At 48.1% G+C, this 24,207-nt stretch overlaps 1 protein-coding gene across 6 annotated transcripts in view; it reads left to right on the top strand.

Annotated features, from left to right (window-relative positions):
- Positions 1–14,307, top strand: part of TMEM44 (transmembrane protein 44) — a 33,472-nt gene extending 19,165 nt beyond the window's left edge. For 3 of the 6 annotated variants that reach the window (XM_045088741.1, XM_045088740.1, XM_045088736.1), the window contains 2 exons: positions 817–975; positions 4,730–5,052. In XM_045088741.1, the coding sequence (XP_044944676.1) occupies positions 817–975; positions 4,730–5,035 (465 nt within the window). In that variant the 3' untranslated portion in view covers positions 5,036–5,052. Of the gene's footprint in view, positions 1–816; positions 976–4,729; positions 5,053–9,673; positions 9,707–12,252 lie in introns of those variants that run through there. The other 3 variants (XM_045088738.1, XM_045088737.1, XM_045088739.1) reach the window with 3 other exon arrangements.
- The last annotated feature ends 9,900 nt before the right edge of the window (positions 14,308–24,207 follow it).

The following is a 24,207-nucleotide window of genomic DNA, read 5'->3' as shown; positions in this document are numbered from 1 at the left end:
GGAACACCTACAGGATGCCACGAAAGGAACAGAAAGAGCAACAAAGCCACTGCTGTAGAACGAGCCCCCGACATGTTGTGAAGTGAGACAACTCAAATTGCCTAGGAGAGTGTAGATGTGTTGCCACCGTGCGTGGAACTAGGGAGCTGTGTTGTCTGCATTTGCTTGGATATGGAGAGATCAGGAACCGGAGCCTGGCTGCTCCTGGGGAGAACTGGGCGGCTCCGCATGCAGGTGGGGGCCGACCTTGCATTCTACACCCTTCTGTACCCTTTTAAAGGAGATTTTATTTATTTTAGTGAGTGCATTCTACACCCTTCTGTACCTTTTTTTTTTTTTAAGATTTTATTTTTTTATTTGACAGAGAGAGATTACAAGTAGGCAGAGAGGCAGGCAGAGAGAGAGAGGAGGAAGCAGGCTCCCTGTGGAGCAGAGAGCCCAATGCGGGACTCGATCCCAGGACCCTGAGATCATGACCTGAGCTGAAGGCAGTGGCTTAACCCACTGAGCCACCCAGGCGCCCCCTTCTGTACCTTTTTAAAAAAGATTTTATTTATTTGAGTGAGAGCGCGAGTGCATGAGTTGGGGGAGGGGCAAATGAAGCCGTAGATTCCCCGCTGGGCAGGAAGCCCCATGCGGGGCTCAACCCCCAGGACCCTGAGATCATGACCTGAGCTGAAGGTCAAGCCGCTTAACCCTTGGAGCCACCCAGGCGCCCCTTGTCCCCTTTGAATACTAGAGTACTGGAATGCTTTGACAATTCAAAAATAAAGCAAGCTAAGCCTCCCTGCCTGCCCTTCCCCATACAACTTGCAGGCAAGCTGCAGCACCGCCAGGCTGCCCGGCGATGGACAGATGAGCCCCGGAGATGCCACCCTGCAGGAGCCCCCCTCGTACCCTCCCGTTCAGGTCATCCGGGCCCGCATGTCTTCCAGCAGCTCCTGCGAGGTCTCCTCCATCAACTCGGACCTTGAGGTACACGCTCACCCACCAGGTGCATGGCTGTCCCCCACTGCCACTTGCCGGTACCTCCGCGGGGCTTGCACTGCTGTTCCCGAGGCTGCCCACGCTAAGCTCACTCTGGCTGGCCGGTGAGCGAGCACGCAGGGCTTTCCTGCCCCCAGGGGCGCGCACGCCCAATGGACGGTGAATGAGCACGCATGGCGCTCCCGCCCTGGGAGGCACTCACACGGGGCGGGACTGAGAGCTTCCCAAGTCAGATGAGTTAGGGCCTCAGGGCATGTTGCAGTGCTGTTTTAGAGTCATCCGCATGTTCAAGTCTTAAAACGCACAAGTAATCGATTAACGTTCAGTCTTGAGTGTTCCCGAACTCATTTGACCATGGAGCATCTCTTCCCCGGCAGGAGCACCCACTACCCTCATGGCGCTATCAGGGTTGCATACAGGAGCCCCTTGCTGGGCACCGTGCCCAGCACTTTGGCAAACTTCGCCTCATTTTGAGTCTTTGGATCTGTGAACAAAACACAGGTCATATTTTGGATGCCACACATGGCTGTAACTCTCGGGTCCAAGCTGTTCGGTCACTGTCGGTCCCCCAGCTGTGGTTCCCAGCCCGGTTCTAGGAGGAAGTTTTCCCTTTGCCTACGGAAAATGAGAACAAGGGCAGTGTTGTAGGCGTGTGATGGCAACGGGAGAGTGGCCGCTGTCTTTGGTAGGGCTTGGCTGGGGAAAGGAGGACTGTCCCTCCTCCGGCGTTTGTCTTCTGCCATCTGGGAGTTAAAGTGCCCTTTTATAAAATGATGATAATGCAAGTGGTAGTTGTGTTGAGTTTTGGGTTTGGGTTTGGGTTTTTTTAATGGCCTTATCTGGCCAAATAGTTCAGTTAGCCATCCTGGGTAACTATCCTAAACTTGAACTCGTTGTGGACCCCAAAATCCAGAAGACTCAGAGCCACTGATCTGTGGATACAGTCCAGATTCCTCAGTGTGAGGTTCTAGACCTTTCACGGCTACCCCAGCCTCATGGGACTCGGCCTCCTCCCTTATTACCTCAATGTCCGCCCTGGCCGTGGGCTGTTCCCTGTACCCAGGCCTCTGGGCCTTTCTCCTTGGGGTTCTTCCTGGCCCATGTATCAGAAGCCTACCCAGATGTCACCTGCTGGGTGACGGTTCATCCCGCCAACACACACACGAGATTAATGGCTCCTTCCTGTGAATGCCAGAACATAGACCTCTCTTACACAACTTCCATTGTTGGCTGTGTCCTGTGGTGAGCTGTAGGGGCTTGTCTCCCCAACAGGCTGGGCATGAGTTTTTTGGGACTAGGGCCTGAGCTGCACTCATATTTCTCTGTCCCTCGATTCCAAAACACAGCGGGTCATTGAGAGCTGGGTTTTGAGTGAGGAGTTCTGCACCAGACCGAGCACCATTTGGGGTCTATGTATCCCTGTGTCATTCAGTATTGTATATTTCCTGGTTCCAGTCTCAGAATTTGTAGGACACCCACAGCACATGACTTGGCAGCCTGGATCTAGCAATCTTGGCAGAAATCTAAGGCTGGGCGGGTGGGGGGTGTGTGGAGATGGGGAGAATGAGCCTGATGGCTAAGTGTGTTCAGTGAGGAGGAAAAGACAGTTAAGTCAATGGGTCAGGGAGGGGCTGGGGAGACCCAGCAGCAGTATTTGCTCTGTGAAAACAAAGGCAGCCAAAGTTGACGTAAGGACTGGACAGTGACCTTGAAAATTTGGGAAATTTGTCTTGGTGGTAGGTTTGGGCCTTTCTGTGATTTGTGGTCCTTGTCCTTCCCCGATTCCATTACCTCTATCTTTCTAGACACTGATTTTTTGAAACTATCTGAGTACAAAGGGGTTAGGGTCACACTTTTAAATTAAGCAAATGGCAAGGAAGGCTTTTGCCTATGTTAAAAGGAATATAATTTTTGAAGCTCACCTGCCCCAGCCTAGCCCATGGCACAGTCCTTCAGCTTCACTCTCAAAAGCACACACACACCACGAATGACAAAGGTACTGCGTCCTGTAAAGAAATAACTTAGAATTTCACTAGATACATATGCTACCAGATCAGACGTATTGGAAAACTCCCAATATAGATGGTTCAGTAGATGAGCGGGAGATAGTGCAACAGCTGTGGGATCCGTGTCCTCAGCTGCCCGATCTGTGTCCTCAGCCGCCCCACCTTGTCTGTGTCTGTCTTGATAGCTTCTGCTTGTCCCCTCATACCCGTAAGTGAATGGCATCCCAGCTCCTACCATGGAGGCCTGGGAGCCCCTCTGTGTGGTTAAAGTGATGTGTTTATCTCTCCGGTGGTGCTTTATGATGTTGTAACTCTCAGAGGGTGGCTTTAGGTCCATGTGCTGGGCACATACCAACCATGGTGAATATCTGCTTTTTGCAGCGTTAGGGAGGCAGGGAAGCAGGCGGCCATCCCCACAACACTTAGTTCACTCGTGCCTGCACACCGTCAGTCAGGATGATTGTTGTGATCGCTGACCCTGAGGACACGTGGGTCGCATGCCAGACGCTGTGTGCTCTGTACTTTACACGCTCCGTGTAATCCTCCCAACAGCCCTGAGGCAGGTACCTTAGTTATTCTTTTTTTTTTTTTTTTGACTTTTTATTTATTTATTAGAGAGAGAGAGAGAGAACACAGGAGAGAAAGCTAGTGGGGAAGGGGTGGAGGGAGAGGAAGAAGCAGACTCCCCACTGAGCAGGGAGGCCCACACAGGGCTCCATCCCAGGACCCTGAGATCATGACCTGAGCCGAAAGCAGATGCTTAACTGACTGAGCCACCCAGGTACCCCTACCTTTGTTATTCTTGTTTTCCAGAAGAGGGGACTAGAACTCAGTGAGTTTAAGTAGCTTGCCCAAGAAAGCATTCTTAATAATAGTAATGATAATAATCATGATAAAAATAAGAGGGAGCAGACGAGGGGTTCAGCCCCAGCTCTGTGTGGCCCAGAAACCCTGCTGTTGACTGCCGCAGTGCCTTGGCCAGGACTCCTACCGGGGAGGTCTGCAGGACCAGGCTTATTAATCTGCATTCCCAGTTGACAGAAGAAAAACGTGACTTGCTGTCCAGGACTCTTGCCGCCCGCCCTGTGCTCCGCGTGGGTGCTCAGGGCCAGAAAACACGGGCTTGTAATAAATTCGGTAACAGCAGAACAGATACAGATAAGACAGACAGATAAGGCCAGGTGAGCTCACGTGGAGGGAGACTTCAGATTATTTTCACCTTTCCTTAAATGTGGAGGGCTGGGTTGGTCAGGGCACCCGATGGATGATGCCAAAGCTTTCAGTGTGACTAATGACCCTGGAGGGAGGCCTTATGTTTGGACCGTGTGGGCTTCTGGGCATCTCTGCAAGAGAGGCACGCTGCACAGAGACAGGATCCATGGGTTCATTCGCTCACTCACTCGCCCACTCAGCACGAGGCTGCCCGCTCCTGCAGAGCCACCGAGGGCGGACTGAGCAGATGCTGAGGAAGGGTGAATGTCCCTGTGGTCTGCAGTGGGGGCTGTGGCCCTGAAGGAGCAGGGCTTTTGGGAGTGGCCTTTTCCCTTTCTAGAGTAGCCAGTATCTGACTTTCCCCCCGTTGCTGAAACTTCCTGTGCCTTTCTCCTCTCCTTTTTCCTCTCCTCTCCTCTCCTCTCCTTTCCTTCCTCCCCCACCCCGGGATAGAAGAAAAGATTGAAGTCCAGCTTTGTGATGAAAGAATGTCTAGTCATTTTTCCCTCTGTGCTCCCTCGCAGTGCCATCGATCTGGAGAAAGAAGTTTTGTAGAAATTTTAGAAGAGGCTGTTTCTGGCTTTGGAACAAAGTCTGTGTCTTGTGTACACTTGTGTATACATGCGTGGGGGTCAAGAACAGGACGGAATGCCAGATTGCTCTGTCTAAAGAGGGTCAAGTCCCTGTGTGTCCCTGCTAATTCTGTGTCTAAGGCTGTTGTTGGCAACCGAGACCGCTCATTCCCTCTCCAAACCCTGCTTTCAGCACCAGCAGACCAGGACAGATTCCTTTGGCTGTTTGCTATTCTGAAGACCAAATCATTCTTTTAAGGAAAAAAAAATTATGTGTGTGTATGTGTGTATATGTACAAATATATAAAATGTATATGTACACATATATAAAATATATAAAAATATTTTTAAATACATATTTATTATATATAAATTTATATTTATGTATATATTTATTGCATACCTTTTAAAAATATATATTTACATTAATGGGCTATAAAAGTGCTAATTTTAGAAGAAAATACATGTAAGTATGAAGAAGGAGGCCAGACATTCCAATAAGTACCAAAGATCAAGATCAAGTTCAGGACATACATTCTGCCCTCCAGGGAACTGTGTCCTACCCAGACAGCGGGCACCACTTACAATGAGACCATGAGAAAGAATAGTTCCTGAAAGGTGTGTTCAGTCCGCTCATTCCCCCAGGGTGAGCAGAGAGGCTCCCCTGGTCCCCAGAGGGAAATGAGCTGTGCAGGACAGGGCACAGACTCGGGCTTCTCTGGGCTCTCGTTGACCTGCCAGGTGGCCTTGGGCCCCCACTGGACTGCTTGAGTTTCAGCTTCTCCTTCTGTATCTAGGAATCCTGAGACTTGTGCTACCTGCATTACAGGGTAAATAGGAGGATCAGGTGGGGGGCAGCTGGTGTGCCCCACACAGTGTCCGTGGGAAGCAGGCTGGAGGCGGGCTCAGGTATGACCTCTGGGCTTCTGGCTGTGGCATCAGTATGGCAGCACTCATCCTTTCTCTGGGCCTGCTCTGAAAGTGGAGACAATGATTTTGGGAAGGCTGTGAGGCTCCGCCAAGGTCGGGATGTACTGTTCCCATAAATGTTCACTCTGAAACCCCAGCTCTGGACCAGGCCGTCTTTAAGGTTCTGTGCAGCACCATGACCTTGAGTGTAAACGTATATTGTGGAGAAGGCAGGAAGAGTTCGGGCAGGTGGGGAGGAGGAAGGCGTGGGGAGGTGAAACCCTGCCCCATCTAGGGCAGGTGCTATAGAACAGCTTAACGAACTAGAGAAATAGGGTACCATTTGGAAGCATATCATGTAAATTTTAAAAGTCTATAAGGTTCCAGTTCAAAAGGAAATTCACTTAATGAATTCTGGGAGAAAATCATAGCTGATGTGTACCTGGCCAATCTTAACACTTTATAATTGGAAGAAACAAAAAAACTTTCATCATCTTTGGTCCTGAGTCCAACACCGTGTCACCTCCCCAGTCTTGGGAGAAGTCACTTCTCCCTAAGTGTAAGAGGACGAAGTCTAAAATGTAAGCCTGGAAAGTGACCATGTTTCCTCAATGGTTAGGACACACCTCAAAGCCTACAGAAACAAAGGAAATGTTGCCCCATGCCTTGTAGGTGGGGGGCTATGTGTTGCTTTTTGATTTCAGAAGCATGAAAAAGTGTGCTTTTAGAAAGGAGCTGAACTGAAATATTACCTGCTGTGGTTCATGGAGGTGGTGAAATCAGCATCCTAAAGACAATTTCAAGACTGTGGTAATGCCCACTGACGATAAGGGAGAAAAGCTGTTTGCACATTTTGGTTTGTGTGTGTATGTGTTTGTGTGTATTTCAGAGAGCTATTCAATACTGTTCATGAGGCTCTTGGAGTAGAATTATGGGATAGAATTTATTTTATGTTTATTTTTAAATTTATTTTGTTTTTGAAAAAAATTCCTGAACAGAAATTAACACATTTTGCTCTTGAATCACCAGAATATGTGATTTATTTTCACTTTTGGGGATGTGGAGAGAGTTCTCAGAGACACTTGGGTTCACTGTCATTTTTGGCTTAAGAAAGAACGTCAAAAAGAAATCCCGACTACTACTGCCACTAGAGGGCACTCTTCTTAAATTTTAAACAGTGATGGCGAAGTTTGGAAAAGGAAATTTCAAGCTTTCTTGCCAATCCAGTTGGGGGACTCTTAGTTCTGTTTGCTTGGCTTTAAATAAACTTTTCAAATTTTGGAATAATACGTAGTACAGAAAGATCCTGTGCGCCTCTGCCCAGTTCCCTGTAATGTTAACATCTTACACAAGAATGCTGTTTGTCAAAACTGAGAAATTAACACTAGTACATTACTATTAACTAAACTACAGACTTTTATTTGAGGTTACCAGTTTTCCCATCAATCTTCGTATTCTCTTCTGTATTTGATTCTTCTTCTGCGTTTTTAAACAAACACAGCCCCTCACTGTGTAAAATCAGATTACTATTGCTACTTTGCATGAACATCTGTATTTTCGAAAGAAAGGTAAAAGTAAGCAACTTTTCTTTCATTTCTTTTTTTTTTTTTAAGATTTTATTTATTTGACAGAGAGATCACAAGTAGGCAGAGAGGCAGAAAGTGGGGGCGCAGGCTCTCCTCTGAGCAGAGAGCCCAATGTGGGGCTCATTCGTAGGACCCCCAGACCACGACCTGAGCCGAAGGCAGAGGCTCAACCAACTGAGCCACCCAGGCGCCCCTCTTTCATTTCTTTTTATTTGTTTCATTTGTTAAAGTTGTTTCACTTTTCAACCCCTGCATCCTCCCAACATTTCTGTCATTCGCAGTATGTTGAACTATCATTTTAGTAATTTCATATCTTCTCCAATTCACCCTGTTTTTTAAAAATTTTGGGGTTTTTTTTGTTTGTTTGTTTTGTTTTTTCAGTTTATGTCTCCCTCCCACAGCAGGCTGTCATTAAAAGATGAACACCGTGGAATTATCACGAATCTTGTTAGGTCTAATAATTGCACTGTTCTAAGGATTTTTTAGAAAACGTCTTTATTTATGAGAGACATGTTGAAATATTTACAGATAAAATTATTTATTTTAAAATACTTAAGCAAATAAAAAAATTGGAGAGCTAGAGCAGATAAAACAGGGTGAGTCCCTGGGTGTTCATTAGATATTCTTTTATTGGTATATGGTTGAAAATCTACAATTAAGGAGTTGTTTAGTGTGCCTGGGTGGCTCAGTGGTTTAAGCCTCTGCCTTCAGTTCAGGTCATGATTCCAGGGTGCTGGGATCGAGCCCCGCATCGGGCTCTCTGCTCAGCAGGGAGCCTGCTTCCTCCCCTTTCTCTGCCTGCCTCTTTGCGTACTTGTGATTTCTCTCTCTGTGTGTCAAATAAATAAAATTTTTTTCTTTAAAAAAAAAAAAAAAAAAGGGGGGCGCCTGGGTGGCTCAGTGGGTTAAGCCACTGCCTTCGGCTCAGGTCATGATCTCAGGGTCCTGGGATCGAGTCCCGCATCGGGCTCTCTGCTCAGCAGAGAGCCTGCTTCCCTCTCTCCGTCTACTTGTGATTTCTCTCTGTCAAATTAATAAATAAAATCTTTAAAAAAAAAAAAAAAGAAATTTTTTAAAAAAGTTGTTTAAAGTGGAAATTTAAGGGGCGCCTGGCTGGCTCAGTCCGTAGAGCATGCAGCTGTTGATTTTGCGGTTGTAAGTTAGAACCCTTCATTAGGCATAGAGATTACTTTTTAAAAAAGCGTTGGACCTGGGGCGCCTGGGTGGCTCAGTCGGTTGAAGCCTCTGCCTTCGGCTTGGGTCATGTTCCCGGGATCCTGGGATTGGGCCTCTCATCGGGCTCTCTGCTCTGCAGAGGACTCTGTGCTCTGCAGGGAGCCTACTTCCTCCTCTCTCTCTGCCTGCCTCTCTGCCTGCATGTGATATGTCTGTCAAATAAATAAATAAAATCTTTTTTTAAAAAAAGCGCTGGACCTTCAACTTAAAAAAATAATAATTTAAAAAATAATTTAAATTTAAAAATTTTTTTAAAGATTTTATTTTATTCATCTGAGAGAAAGAAAGTGCATGCACAAGCATGGGGAGTGGCAACCAGAGGGAGAAGCAGGCACCTACGGCACAAGGAGCCTGAAGCCAGACTCGATCCCAGGACCCTGGGATCATGACCTGAGCTGAAGGCAGATGCTTAACCGACTGAGCTACACAAGTGTCCCTAAAAAAAATTTTTTTAAATGGAATTTAAAAGAATTGAACAGTAGAGGCTTTGTTTTAATGTGACAAAGCCACATCGTCTGGACTGTGCAGATCGGCAGCTATTCGACAGACAGATAAGTCTGCTGGACATCTGCAGATTCATGACTCTATGTCGGAAACACGTATCTCCCAGGCGCTGCATGAGGTGCTGGATGAACAAGAGCAGACCATCCTGCGAAATTCCAGAACCTGAGTCAGACATACTCGAGCCTTGGGGTGGAACCACCCATGCAGTAAAGGCTAATTAAAACTGGATCTTGGCTGGTAGAAAATACTCTGTATTTTCAAGGGGATTTTATTTGCATCTCTTAGTTTTATGGGTTTGAATTGACTCATCTCAGCCATGTGGTTAATAAATGGAAGATTTATTATTATGCCTGATAATAATAATAACTTCTAATAATAGTAATTTTAAAATCTAGTACAGATTATAATTTTTCCAAGAACCTGCAGCCCTTTGTAATTATCGCAATTATCCTATTGATCATTTAACTAGATTGTAGCCACCAGGAGCTGCTGCCTTTCTGCTTGCTCAAGTCCTCTGTTCCTCTGCCCCCAGATCACTGCAGGGCCCTGCCGCCTCGCTCACTGGGCAGACCGTGCTGGCGCTGAGCCCTGCTCTGCTCTGCTCTGTGACGCTGGCGAAATCTCGCCAACACTTGTTTCCATCTCTCTTTTTATTCTGCAGCAGAAGTATTGGGAAGCCCTAAACTCGGAGCAGGTATGGACAATCATACTCTCTCTATTCCAGAAGGGACGTCCTGTGGCTTGATTCCATTTCCTGTTTTTGTGAGCCCTTCTTGGATGGCTGGGCCCATGCCACATTCTTTTAGGTAAAGAAAAAAGAAAACGAGAGGCAAGTCTGAGGATCAGGGGATTTTCCAGCCTCTCTCAGTTCCAAGTGCTTTCTGCTGTGCCCCAAATCATCAGGTAGGGACTCAGAAGATGTGGAACCCCAGGAGAAGCATGGTTTGGCAGACAAACCCGTGGACAAGCCGAGTAGCAGGTTAGCGGCGGTGGTGGTGGTGGTGCTGGGGGCCGGCTGCATCCCCCCACACCGTCCCTCTGGGACCCTGGGCAGCGGGTGCTGTGTCCACACCTCCCTGGCCTGCAGGGGAGAGCTGAGCTTGTCTGATGACAACTACCTGTGCTGCTCATCTCCCAGGATTCTTTCTGGTAAGGGTGGAGATCATCTTTTGCTCAGATTTTCTTTTTGCCTGGATTCCAGCAATGTTTTCATTGCTTAAGATGAGGTTTCAAAACGCAGTCTTCCAGGAATTCGGAAGAGATTTAAAATGTTTCAGAGGCTTAACCCACTTCAAAGAGTGCACTTAATTGAAGAGGCTGGCTGTTTGGTGGCCTCTGAGTTGGTCAAGAGCAGAAAGAACAACTCTGGAGAAGCTCTTTCGGGAGCTGGAGCAGTGATTCTGAAATATTGTGGCGCTAAAAATCACCTGAGGCACTTGTTAAAATGTCAAACCTTGGGTCCCAAACCAGAGAGGGGCGAGGATGGATGCCCAGCATCCGTCTTTTTTTTTAATGGGCACCTTGGGCGCTTCTGGTGAGATTGATCACAGCCCGCTCCAAGAGCTGTGATCTGGAACGTGGGCCTGAGCCTGAAATCAGCATTCATCACAAAGCATACAGTCCACCCTCAAAGAATGAAACAGGCCCCTACCTCCGCCCCTGGGCATCTGGGCGGTGGAGCCTGCAGGGCCAGCGGAGACTCTTTGGGGATTTGCTTGTTATCTCCTGCCCACATCTGCAATCACGAATAGATAAGTTAGCGCTTGAAGTGGCTGGCACAGCCCCAAACAGGTACGGGGCGGGGGTGGGGGACCAAGCTGCAACAACCCGATCAGCTTAGTCCTTGGCCCGCAGGGTTAGGGGAGGAGGTGGCCTTTTTAACACGATGCTTTTTTAGGCACCAAGTAGTGGAACTCAATTCAGTTATCAGTAAATCACTAATTGAATTGGGCTCTTCCTATTTCAAACAAAGCCACGTTTTGTATTTTATAACTGGCATGCTGCGTGCCTTTCTCTCAGTAGCTCAGGGAGCCCTACAGACCTTATCTAGGACCCTTACGACTGGACTGTTGGATTGAGCTTAAGTTCGAGCAGCTGGCAGTGTTTTTCTTGGAGGGCAGGCCATGACTGGCTGTTTCCTTGCCCGGCTAGGCATCATCTGGCCTAGGCAGACACGATCTTTTCCTATGTTGTTTCCTGGGTCTCTTGATACTGTCAAATGTGACCTTGTCACTCCGAGTTATCAGTCATAGAAACTCAGAAATTAAAGAGATCATGTTTAGTTGCTGATCCAACACCCCGGCTTACCACTCGAGAAACTGAGGCCCAAAGAAGAGAAAGCAAGTTAGTGGCAGAAGGAGGACTTGAGTCCAACCCCCGCTTGCCTCCGTGGCTGGACTCACCAAGAATTCCCTGCTCTTGGCCCCATGCAAAGTTCTCTCTCTCCTTGGTCACATGAGAACAAGAGGAGGTCTTTGCAAACCATGTATCATCAATGCTTATATGACTTGCTTCTCTTTTCTCAACTTTTTGCTCTTAACCTTTCCCATACCTGTGTGAGTGAGAATAATAGAATAATCACTGGCAGTGACCACCTTCTCAATTAAGTTTTAAGTGTTTGCTTTGGACAAGTCTGCTGAGCCTCAATTTTAGAGGAAATGACGTGGTGGGGAGGAGGGCCAGGTGGCAAGGGCAGACCGGTGCTCTGCTCATAAGGAACTCATCCTCTACCTAAAAGGACAAGGCAGTGCCCATGTTCAGCTACAAATGACTTGTACAGTCAATACAAAGAAATAAGGTTGTGCAAGCTCAATGGGTAAAAGCAGTCAGAGTAGGCTTCCTGGAAGAGGAGGTACCTATCTGGGCCATAAAGAATGGGTTGAATTTGCCTGTCTATTCCAGGAATGACTTAGGCATGGAGGTGGGAAGTCTTGGGATAAAAGGAACATGACTCATTCTCACTAGAGTAAAGATGGAAAGGGGGGCTGGGGAGTGGGTCTGTCGGGGCTGGGGAGTGGGTCTGTCGGTTCCGGGTGGTTGTCTGTTAACTCCTTGCTTTAAAGTTGTATGTGTCCCATGAGTTCCTAGAAACGCAGGCCTGATTAACCTGCCCTTACTGTTTCTCCTTGTCTGTGCCTGGGTTGTGAGAACCAGGACTGGAGCTGTTGTTAGCCGTGGCGAATTGTAAGAGATGGGAAGCATCTGTTCCATCCAGGTACCATTTGTGTCTTTTCTCTACAGTGGGACCCTGAAGACGTAAACCTTGAAGGGAACAAAGACAACGTAGACATGCTCGGATCCCAGGCACACAGGGGCTCCATGGGGCCAGTGGTCTTGACGTCTGACGAAGAACACCTAACGCAAGGCCATCAGCTCAGAGCCCTCAGCCAAACGTTTGTCAGGAATGGAGCAGGGATCAACCTGCAGTGACCCCCATGGCAGGCATCTCAGCTTCTGCAGTGGTGGCTCATGAAAGTGAGGAGCTGGGTGTGATCACTGAGCTTGGCTGCTGTGTGTTGTGGCTCAGAACAGAGCGAAGACTCTGGGTCCCGTGGATAGACCTGGGCATGCGCAGTTTGGTCTGAAGATCAGAAGTTCACAGACCACTCTTGCTTTGAAGTAGAAACTTTCATCTACTGGGCCCTCTCTTCCCTTCCCTTCCGATTCAGCCATCTTCCACATCTCTGCTAGGTGCCAGGAATGAGTTCATCTAACAAGCAGCTCCTATGTTTGGATCTCCACGGACCCCCATTCTGCAAGTCCAGGAGATGAGAAGGGTGGGCCCGTATGCAGATCTAGGACACCCTCACCAGTACTGAGGGGACCTGGCTCCCATCAAAGTTTTCTGCTTCTGGAGTTTTCTGCTGGAAGTTGGAGATGGGACTACTTGGTCGACCAGAAGTTTGTGAGATCATGGTTATTGAAAGGGCAAGCTAAGTTCATTGCTCTAGGTGCCAGGAGCTGCTCCAACCCGCCCAAGGTGTGTGCTGGCAGGGTTTGCAGGTGAGCGGGCCTGTCTGCTTCAGGAGCTAACATGAAAGAGGCATGGTGGGAGGTGTTAAATTCAAGCATAGTCATCTCACTTTAGCATTATTTTGATACCATGATCACGGGAGAGGGGAAGGTTGGAGGGAATGGGGCCGAGGTGGGAGTGAATAAATTTACTGGAGTAAGTCATGATTGAGTTGGAGCATCTCACTGTGGAGTGCAGAGATGTCTGAATCCCAGCACAGCCACAAAAGCCAGCCATGAAGGGAACTGGAAGGCGTGTCAAGAAACATAGCTTTGCTCCTGGCTGGCCCCTCAGAGCCTGTGTGACTTAGTTGCAGTTACCCAGTTTCTCCAAAGGCGTAGTTTAAATCCCAGCAGCATGAAGAAGGGGGTGCCTCAGGAAAGCAAGGGGACAGACCTTGCTTTCACAGACCTCAGCGGAGATCTCAATTTTTTAAGTGGCCTCTGAGCTAGAAGAGAACTTAAAGCCACCCTATTTATCCCCTTTATCCAACTGCTCTGATCCCTTGGTGTCTTGAAATGGAGTTTGCCAAAGCCAGTTTTGCTTTGTGCTCTTAACCATGGAAGCTGTTCTTGGAAAGGAGCTAAGAGTTGGGGTGGAGAGCGCATTCCGGAAGAAAGCCTACAGAGGACTGGACCCAGGGAGGGATGGAATCCAGTCCAGGAAAGAGGAAGCTGATGTGGCCGGAATGGATGGCGCAATCTGGGCTAGGTGGTGAAGAGGCTGGCAAGGAATCAGACCACACAGGCAAGGGAGTTAGCACTTAATACCGTGGCTCATTGGCAGCCGTGACCAGAGCTAGAGTAGGAAGGTGACTGACATGCCTCCGGTAGGCCACAGCTTTTTAGGAAGCAGAAATGTAGTCATGGGCACAGTATGAACATGGGGAACATATTTAACTGGAGCAATAGCAGCAGGGCAGAAGGTGGGCTCATCTTTAGAAAGGCAAGAAGGCCCAGGGATAGGATACAATCTCTGGACTTTACCTTTTGCATATCCTCCTTCTCTCAAGAGGAGGCTGGCCCATGCTCCCAGGGGGTACCAGAAATTGCCTGAGTCTTAATGAAATGGCCATTTACCCAAGAACATCAAATAGTCTCGCTGATTTAAGCAGCACAAACTACCTGAGTCCCAGATGTTGTCTGTCTCCCTAGTTCCCATCGTCCCAGCCTTGCTTCACAAACCAGTTCCTCATGTTGTGGTCCAATCTTGTCTCAAAGCTGAATCCTGAAGAAGTCTCTTCACCCAGAGTGAACTATTAAACTGAAAACTTTGGAAGCAAACTTTGGCCTCCTTGTTCAATAAGAACCTGTCTGTTAGGCAAAGCTCTGGAACCCCAGAGCCTTTGTAAAGAGGTGCCAACCCAAAATCTTTTCTCCTAGTCGGAGTGTCCCCGTCCTGGGCCTCCATTGCAGCCTCATCCCTGTTGGACCAGGAGGATAATGGGAGTTACTTGCCCTGAAGACTCACTGAGCAGTGAAAGGGTTACCTACAAGGGAAAAGGCTGGGAAACAAACCGTCATCATCTTCTCTCACCCACTCATCTGGATGTAAGTGATGGTTTAATGTGGCCTCAGTTGTGCTGCCTATTATCTCCGTGGCTTGGAGCATGCTACCTAACCTTTGTGAACTGAGTGAAACAATACCTATCTACAATGCCTGTTGTGAAGACTAAGTAAATCAACATACATGAACTCTCAAAGTAACCTTGAAAAGGGATTAGTTTCCATTCTCCCTAGACCTGCTGGGCACTTAGGTGCTCAAAGGGCTGTCAGTAACAAAAAAATATCAGACTCACAAATAGAATGATCTTCAGAGGGTTGAATCCCCTCGACAATCCTAATAAATGATTATGTAGCCCCAACTTAAGATCTTCCCAGAAAAAGAGAGAGAGATTTCACTATTGTATATTCTGATGTCTGTACCCTTTAGGGAGAGTTCTGATCACTAAGACTTTCTTAAAATCCTGTCTAGATCCTGAAAAACCACTATCTCCATATCTCCTGTGAGCAACATCTGAGGCCACACTCACATCATGTTTGTTACCATGGGATATGAGCCCAGACAGAGTAAGGAGAGGCACTCGGGCAAGGCGTGTCACTGGGCTCTAACTCCCAAATCTGATTTGGCGTAATCCTTCTCAAATCATTTTTCTTTCTGGGTCACAGTCTCCTCATCTGTAAAATGAAAGGCCAGCTTTCTTTCTTCCCTGCTGGTGAATTTGTTTTCCACAGAAGATGGACATCTTTATAAACTCTTTTAAGACAAATTTCAGATTTACTTTGAAAATGGGATTCAATATATAACCATAGTTCTGTTTGGATTTTGCTATCCAATGAAGATAAAATCTGTCTTTGTAACATGAAGGCATCATGGGATTTGACATTTAAAAATTTTGCAGAGTCCTTTCAATACTGAAAACCAAAAACTATGCCACCTTGCTTCCAAACTTGAGGATTCTGGTGAGTTCATTTAGTTTATTAAGAGGCCCTATTATTGGCAGTTTATTTTGGCGAAGTCACATTCTTGCTAAACCATGTCTTATATTGAAGGAAACATGAAAAATATTTTCCACAGTGTGAGAAAAAGACCTGGCTCAATCACTGATGTCTTAGGAGTGTCTCAAGACTGACTTCAGAATACTTTCAAGATGGTCTCCACTTCTTCTTCCGTGCCTAGTTGATCATTCTTGGCACTTTCCAACGATGTGAGCATCGGTCTACTCTCTCCTACTTTACAATGTTACCCCCCACCCTCACCCCCCGCGCCATGTTCAGGTCAATGCTTTGGCGGAGAAGCCTCGGCGTTGAAACAAGCCCAGATACGGCGCAAGGCTGACGCAGATCTCTTCAAGCTTACACATCCTGCCGGTAGAAATCCAAAGGTCACCATCAGGTGAGAGGGACGTTCTTAAACAAGAAAGAAGTTCAAGAAATGGTGCTAAATCGAATGATTTGGAGAACATCGGCTTTGCTTTTTCCGTACCAAATTCTGAAAGCTAAACAAGGCACCAGGCATCCTGAACTGCTTCTTCTGGGTCAGACACGTCAACAGCGCGTTAGCGCTTAAGTGCCTTCAGATTCACTGCAAACTAATCTGTTCCTTGGAGAACGCATCACCCTCTCCCGACTCCGGCTGCCGGCACGGGCGGCCGAGGGCGCTGCTCTTCTCCCGGGTCCTCTGAGTCTGCAGCTAGCTGCGATTACAGATAGGGCTTAGCCCCAGTGGCGAGCGGTCAGGGGCGCTTGCCCCTCCTCACCCCCTGCGGACCCAATCAGAACTGAATCCTGCCTCCTATTGCCGACCTCCTCCCGGAGAAGGGGCCAAACCCCAGCGTCTCGCAGTGCGCTCAGACCACCGCCGGCACTTCCGGGAAGGGAGGCGCCGCGGGGCTCAGCGCGTGCGCACTCCGCGGCCACCGCCTCCCTCCGGCTCGGCCGCGCGCGGTTTCCCGCCTCGCGGCGCCCTCGCGGGGTCTGGGGAGGGTCGTCTAGGGGCTGCTGGTGTCTGGATCGCCATTCTGGTGTTTTAAGGGGATCGTTCTGAGAAGATGTTGCCGTGACTAATGTAGTTGACACCACCGGACACCAGTTTACGGTATACTGTACATCAGTCTTGTGTTTTAAATACACATTAAAAAAAATAAATAAAGGTAGTGCGGGTAATGTTTGTTTTCAAAAAAGAATCAGGTTGTAGCAAAATGTTTATGAAGAAAAAGAACAGTGCCCTGCTCCTCCCCTCTGCCCTCAGCAGCCCTCTTTCTCAAGCAACCGTCCTTTTTCTTTCTTTTTCTTTTTTCTTTTCTGTTCTTTTCCCTCCCCCCCCCCTTCTGTTTTTCCCCTCCTTCTTCCTTCCTCCCCCTACCAGTTTTTTTTTTTTTAACTTTATTTATTTGACACAGAGAGATCACAAGTAGTCAGAGAGAGACCGGGGCGTGGGGGGGGGGGGGCAGGGAGCAGGCTCCCCGCTGAGCGGAGAGCCCGATGTGGGGCTCGATCCCAGGACCCTGAGATCATGACCTGAGCCGAAGGCAGGGGCTTAGCCCACTGAGCCACCCAGGCGCCCCTTCCTACCAGTTTTAACCTGCTGCTTGTAGTTTTCTCATTAGGTTTGATTTCAAACACGCTTTTTGGCTCTCAGATTCTAAGATTATACTTTTTTCTCTTAGCTGCATTATCTCCAGCTTGCACGAATTCCAGGCTAATAAGAAAGAGCAGCTTCACGTGTGTACTGAGCACTGTGTATAAAGAACTGTCTTCACATCCTGTGGGTTGCTATGGGATCAGCCTCCAGTGCCAGAGCTTCGTTGGTTATGTGGTGATTCCTAAACCAGCTTCCAGCTTCTGAATCCAGCCTGGTCTAATTCACATGTTCCTTCAAGGCAGGCTGGCAAGTTCCACTCCTGTACTCTGGACTTGACCTTTCCCTTCATCCTCTTACCTCCCCCGGCCATCCCTACTTAGCACTTGGAGCATCTCCAGCGCAAGTTTGAGGAATTTGCAAAACGTACAACTGGACAAAGTGCCCTCACCTACTGCAGCCATTTTGGCCTTTCCCAGAGATATCCTGGCCATAAAAGAGCTGTCCATAGGCCTTTCCTTCTAACTAGTAATTGCACGTGGTGAATATGTCTATTCCAAAGCTCCGATTTGTGTGGCACCTGTTCAAATATAGTCTCTTGGGCTCCGCCCCTTTGTGATTTCCTAGATCCGGGCAAGACCTAAGAATCTTTACCAAGCTCCACAAGTGACTGAATCCATTACATGGTCCAGCACCACTCTTTGAGAAACACTGCCCTAAGGAAATTACTTTAAAATGGATCTATTTGCATGAGGTGTTCTCATAAAACTATTTAGGACAGAAAAAAAAAAGTTGTCAAGTCCCCATACCCACTGTGGGGATAGATTAGACATAACTTCAATGAAGCAATGATATTTCACCATTAAATCTAAAAGATTAAAAAAAAAACCCAAAACCTGAAAGATTGGAGAACCACAGCCTGAAGTATTAGACCTTGAATTACCTTAAAATCATCTAGTTCACTGCCTGAGTGCCTTGCTCATTCTCACAAATGTATAAGTAACTTTGTCATGGATATGTTTATGAATTTTATACTTTTAATGCTTTCTACATTTTTTTCAATTAGTATATATTTATTATATAATTAGACAAAGAAACTTATAAATACGTATCTGGTCCCCCAAATAGATGAAGAGGAGAGGGAGTTGGGGGAAATTGGAGGGGGAGACGAACCATGAGACACCGTGGACTCTGAAAAACAGTCTGAGGGTTTTGGAGGGGCATGGGGGTAGGAGGTTGGGTGAGCCTGGTGGTGGGTATCAGGAAGGGCACATATTGCATGGAGCACTGGGTGTGGAGCATAAACAATGAATTCTGGAATACTGAAAAGAAATTTTAAAAATAAATAAAAAATTTTAAAAATCTGCATAAACATTAGAAAAAGTGAAATCCATACGTAACTGTACTGTATATTGTGCGTGCATTTTTTTTTTTCAATAAAGGCTGATTCTTTCTACATCTAACTCCCTGGCTGTAGATTCCAAGTTGATAAACACCTGTGCATGCATTTTTATCTTGCTCTCTGTGTGTATGTAGAAATTCTTATTCTTAGGATACACATGCCCAGCTGTTTAGGAGAGAAGCATCATGACTCAGCAACTTTTCAATGGCTTGAGGGGAAGTGAGGAGTATGTATTTCCAGGTGTATATGTATATGAAAATAGAGAGATACAGTAAAGGAGATAAACTGAACAACAAGTGAATAGGGGTGAACGGTGTGTTTGTTTGTTGTATGATTCTTTCAACTTTTCTGTAGGTTTGAAGTCTAACTGCGTCAAAAGTTGGGTGGGGAGGGTACAGGAGTAAAGCCTCTCATAGTCAGCCCCACCAAGAGATGGTTGTCTGGCTGTCCGGCTGTCTGGCTGTCCAGCAGTCCATCCCACTGGTCAGTCAGTGGAGGACCCTGAAGCCTCTGGGCTATGCAAAGCAACCAGGCAGATTCCTAGGGACTGTTTTTCAAGCAGCTTCCCTGTGTGGCTGGAGTCACCACCCGCTAATTGTGGGATGATGTCCTGACACAAGGGATGGACAGATTCCAGTTTGTCAGGTCCTGAGAAAAAAAATAAGTTTTCTATCTTCGACACCCTTGATAAGGCGCCTCCAGGGACATGAGTAATTGTCAGACCCTGGGGATGAACCAGAGCTAAGAAAGCTGGACAATGGAAAGCCCTGAGCACCGTGACAAGGAAATTCTTCCCCTGAATTGCCTTTTCCTATTGAGATAAGATAATACACAATAAAGGACCAGGCTTAGAAGTGCTGCCTCTGATCCCAGGGGGAGCAGCCTGAGCGGAGGTCCCCAGTAGGGCTTGCCCTGGCCTGCCACAGGGCAAAGTCATTGACCTCGGATGCAGAAGGCCAGCAGGCACGTCCTGGTCCCACCACTCCCTGGCTGTGATGATGAGGGAACAGAAGGCTGGCTGAGGACAAAGCAGAAGCGGACACCCTGCAACCTTCCCCACCCCCACTCCTGAGTGGGACATTCCTTAGGAATCTCCCAACTATCTTAACGTTAATACCTTGCTAGAGGGGAAAACAACCTTAATCTGATAATGGCAAGGCCTGAAGGCCTTGGGTAGATACTCCTATGAATGTTCTATTGAAACCTCCCTTTTTTCTTACCTCCCCCAACTCTGTTGTAGATAACCTGCCACCCCTCCCAACCCCTGGGCAGCAACTCTTTCTGCCCATTGGTCCGGTCCCCCTGCTTTAATAACCCCCTGTCTTGCACCAAAGATGTCTCAGGAATTCTTTCTTGGTCATCTGCTCAGGACCTGACCCCACTGAACCTCAGCTATATTCTAAACCTTCATCAGTGAGACTGATTCCTGCTCTTCTTCTTAAGAAAGTTCACTCCTCTCTGACCTGCCTCCTCATTGGGCGCCACACACTGCAAACTGACCATGAATGGCCTTTTCAGCTCCTAAAGGCCAGTGAAGTATCAGTTATTGTCATGACTTTGTAGGCATGAAGCAACTCGTTTTGTCGCCCTCCCCCCCACTTTTGAGTCCACCTCACCTGGATGTCTTTTAGGCCTTGACTGCACTTTTATTCTGAGATTGTATGAGTAAAGCTTCTTTGAACTTCTAAACAGGCTGGATTGAGATATTCTGAGATGCTCCCTTTTTCCAGAGCAAACCAAGAGAAGCAGAAGGTGTCACCCCTTTGATACCCCTTCACCAGAAAATAAATCCCCACAGGCAAGTGGTGACTCTCCCATGCTGGCCTGAGGGAGGGAGAGGTGAGAGGGAGCTGCTGAGCTGACCCTGGTCTGGTGAGCTACAAGGGAGGGCAAGCGGGCCTTCTCTCAGTCAGAGATGTGGCCTTGGCTTCTTGGGTGAGGTAGAGCAGAACAGGGAGAGCAGAGAGAGAGAGAGCTGTGCCTTTGACCGGGCTTCAGGAGGAAAGGATTGAGCTGAGTGAGTTGTATACGTGCAGAGCTCCCAGACACCATAATATCTACAACCCAGCTCCACCACCACCACTCCGACCTCTCCTCGAAGAGGTTTTGGGGATGATGATGCACCATTGCCCAGAGATTTGGATCGGGAGATATGCCAGGGCTCTTCCAGACTTAAAAATCTACTAACCTGTCCTCTGCTCGCTAGCCATGGGACCTTGGACACGTTTGTTAGCTTTGTGAGCCTTAGTTTTCTCAGCTGTAAAATGGGATTATTAACATTTACCCCACTTACCACACAGAGTTGTTATAAGCACCCGCAGACCTAAGATGAAGTTCCTGGCGAAATCATAAATGTACTCCTCTCTCTCTGTGTACTCTGTCCCCAGTTCTGGGCTGACCAGGTGAATGCCTGGAGAGGCTGAGTGCCTGCAGTGGGTCAGAGCGAAGGTCACACGTGCTCAAGGGATGAACACTAAATCAGATTTCACCAGCCATCGTCCCTCGATGGTGACCCTTATGGCTCTTTGAGTCTTCTCTATCTCCTGTCTTTACTCTACCCTTCTTCCTTCCCTTGTGCTCCCTCAGCTAGCACTTTCTGAGAGATTCTGCATCCCAGATATCTTGCCAGGCGGCTGGGGGAGTGCACAAACCTTATGCCTTGAGACTGTGTGTCTTGCCTGGGGCTGGAGAACCCAGAGCAGGGACAGGGATGCGAGCAGTGGTCTCAGGGAAGCTTGCGCTGTGGGTTCACAGGGTAGCAGTCCTTTGGCTGGGGACAAGGCTGGAAGAGTGGGGCCCACACAAGGCAAGTGTTCACTGAGAACCAGATATTTGAGGCTGTGTTTGAAGAACAGATGATTTCCACCTCCTGCTTGTGTGGGTAAGTCTGGAGCCCCATGGACTTTGATTCTCTGCTCCCCCGTCCTTCACCAGCTCCTTCCCTCTCTTCAGCTTCTACAGGCAGCTTCTTTCTAGCCAGATGATCTGAAAGCTAGCAGCGCATCCTAGAATCACTGCTGCCAGGGGTTGTAAAATATTACTATGAAATCAAGGCAGTAATTCTCAACCCCGGCCAGGCACCAGAATCACCTGGGGTTTGGTTTGGGTTTTCTTTTAATCCAGGTTTCCTGGCCCCACCTTTTGTATCTTCTGATTCAGTAAATCTGGGACAGGAGCCCTGAGATTGGTACGGTCCGCTCTCACAAAACTGAGGTGGAAATATCGTCACACCCACTTTGCTTTTCCACTCTCTCCCTAAGGACCGCACACATTTTATTGCAGGAAGCTCAGCATCGCCTAGAAGATTCCCACCTCACTTGGGGTCGCCGAAAACCCTACAGGCTTAGCTGGTCCCCAAAGTGAAGGAGCTGCAATAGGGTTAGGTGGCACTAGTCCGGCCTCATTCCCAGAAGGGAGAGGATGGGCAATGGACGTCCACCACTTAACTTTCCCATGCCTCACTTACCTCATTTGTGAAATGGGAATAAAAACAGTTCTTCCTTCGTAAGCTAGGCTAAAGGAGCTCAGAGAACATAAGGGCACACAGTGAGGGCTCAGTGATGATGGCTGCCTGTGGTTAGGGGAGTGGGCTCTGGAGCCAGACGCTCGGGTTCGCAGCCTGCCAGCTACTCTCTGTATAACCTCTGTGTCTCAGTTTCCTTCTCTGTACAACAGGGGTGGTTGTGACTCTCTCCCAGAACTGTTCTTGGGTGTTATTAAATGAATGAATAAGCTCAAGGCAGTGAGATCAACACGGGGCAAACAGCACCCAAGACAAGACTAGCCGTTGTCGTGACTTCTGCCGTGACCTCTTGCGGCCTCGTGGTGTCAGTGTTGGACACCGAGCCTCTCACTGAGCCTCTCACTTCGTTGCTGTTGCCCCCGGGTCCTGGCAGCCTTTCAGGACCAGCTGTGGCCCTTCCAGAAAGGTCAGCTGCCTCCCCCTTTGCTACCAGTGGCCGAGGGTACCCTGACTTAGTCTCCTAAAATAGCTCACCTACACAGCCTCCTCCCAGGAGACCGGCTGGCCTCATGGTGCTGAGTCAGACCCGGATCCAGGCCCTTCAGTTGGCAGTTCCAGATTCTCCATTCTCCCACCCTCTTCCCCACAGAGACCGATCTGCGCCCATAGCTTTTCTGTGACCATCCTGGACTCTAAGGATCTGAGCCTATCCCCCCCTTCCCCAATGAAGCTACTCTTTTTTTTTTTTTTCTTTAAAGATTTATTTGGGGATGCCTAGGTGGCTCAGTCAGTTGGGAATCTACCTTCAGCTCAGGTCATGATCCCGGGGTCCTGGGATCGAGTACTGAATTGGGCTCCTTGCTCAGCGGGGAGACTGTTTCTCCCTCTGCCTGCTGCTCTCCCTGCTGTGCTCTCTCTCCCTATTTCTCTCTCTGACAAGTAAATAAATAAAATCTTTAAAAATATATATGTATATATAAATTACTTATCAGAGAGAGAGAGAGAGCGGACGCTCACGAGCAGGAGGGGCAGAGGCAGAGAATCTTAAACAGAGTCAGTGCTGAGCATGGAGCCCAATGAGGGGGCTTGATCTCATGACCATGAGATCACACACTGAGCTGACACCAGGAGTCCCTCTTTCAACTGACTGTGCCACCCAAGTGCCCTGAGGCTACTCTTTTTTTTTTTTTTTAAGATTTTATTTATTCATTTGGCAGACAGAGATCACAAGTAGGCAGAGAGGTAGGCAGAGAGAGAGAGGGGGAAATAGGCTCCCTGCTGAGCAGAGAGCCTGATGTGGGGCTCGATCCCAGAACCCTGGGACCATGTTTGGATCACGATCTGAACTGAAGGCAGAGGCTTTAACCCACTGAGCCACCCAAGCGCCCCCTGAGGCTACTCTTTCAAAGGAAGTTACCACAGTGAGTCTTGGGGTCCCCATACCCCATTTTGTTCAGAAGGCTGTCTGTTCTCTGTGGCCCCAAGCTATTCACCCTCATGAGGAAGATTCCCCAAGAGATTACCAGGTGTCCAATGGGCCTCCTTCTACTGGAAATACTGCCAGGGATCCTGAGGCGCTTTTTTGCTTCTTAGAGAAGAGGAAAGAATCTCTTCTTCGAAATCATGTCGTGTGTAGTTTTTAAAAACCCCACGTGTATTTCTAATATGCAGCCAAGGTAGAGAACCATTGAAATAGGAGGACTGACACCTAATGGTTATTAAAACTCACTCGTGCCAATGGCTGTGTGCTTATTCCCTAAAGGCTGCCATTCCTCAGAACATTTTTTTTTAAAGATTTTATTTATTTATTTGTCAGAGAGAGAAAGGGAGAGAGAGTGAGCACAGGCAGACAGAATGGCAGGCAGAAGCAGAGGGGGAAGCAGGCTCCCTGCCGAGCAAGGAGCCCGATGTGGGACTCGATCCCAGGATGCCGGGATCATGACTCGATCCCAGGATGTGGGAGCTGCCCAGGAAGGCAGCTGCTTAACCAATTGAGTCACCCAGGCGTCCCCTTCAGAATATTTTGATACTAAAACAATGGAATCGGGGTGTGTGGGGGGGTCTGCTTATCATACGCATTCTCACATTCTGCTGAGTCCATGGCTCTGGAGTGGAGGAGTGGGGGGAAATCCCGAACTAGTGAGAGGCCACTAGTGTGGACAAAGTGGGTGGAAGGCTGCCCACTCAGCCGTGCCTAAGCAGGGAGTTGTGTGAGGCCCCGGAGTGGAGGCATCCCAG

The sequence above is a fragment of the Mustela putorius genome, unplaced genomic scaffold, assembly GCF_011764305.1.
Source record: "Mustela putorius furo isolate JIRA1106 unplaced genomic scaffold, ASM1176430v1.1 tig00003834_pilon_pilon_pilon, whole genome shotgun sequence".
Classification (NCBI taxonomy): domain Eukaryota; kingdom Metazoa; phylum Chordata; class Mammalia; order Carnivora; family Mustelidae; genus Mustela; species Mustela putorius.
This window is presented reverse-complemented; position numbering and strand designations above follow the sequence as displayed.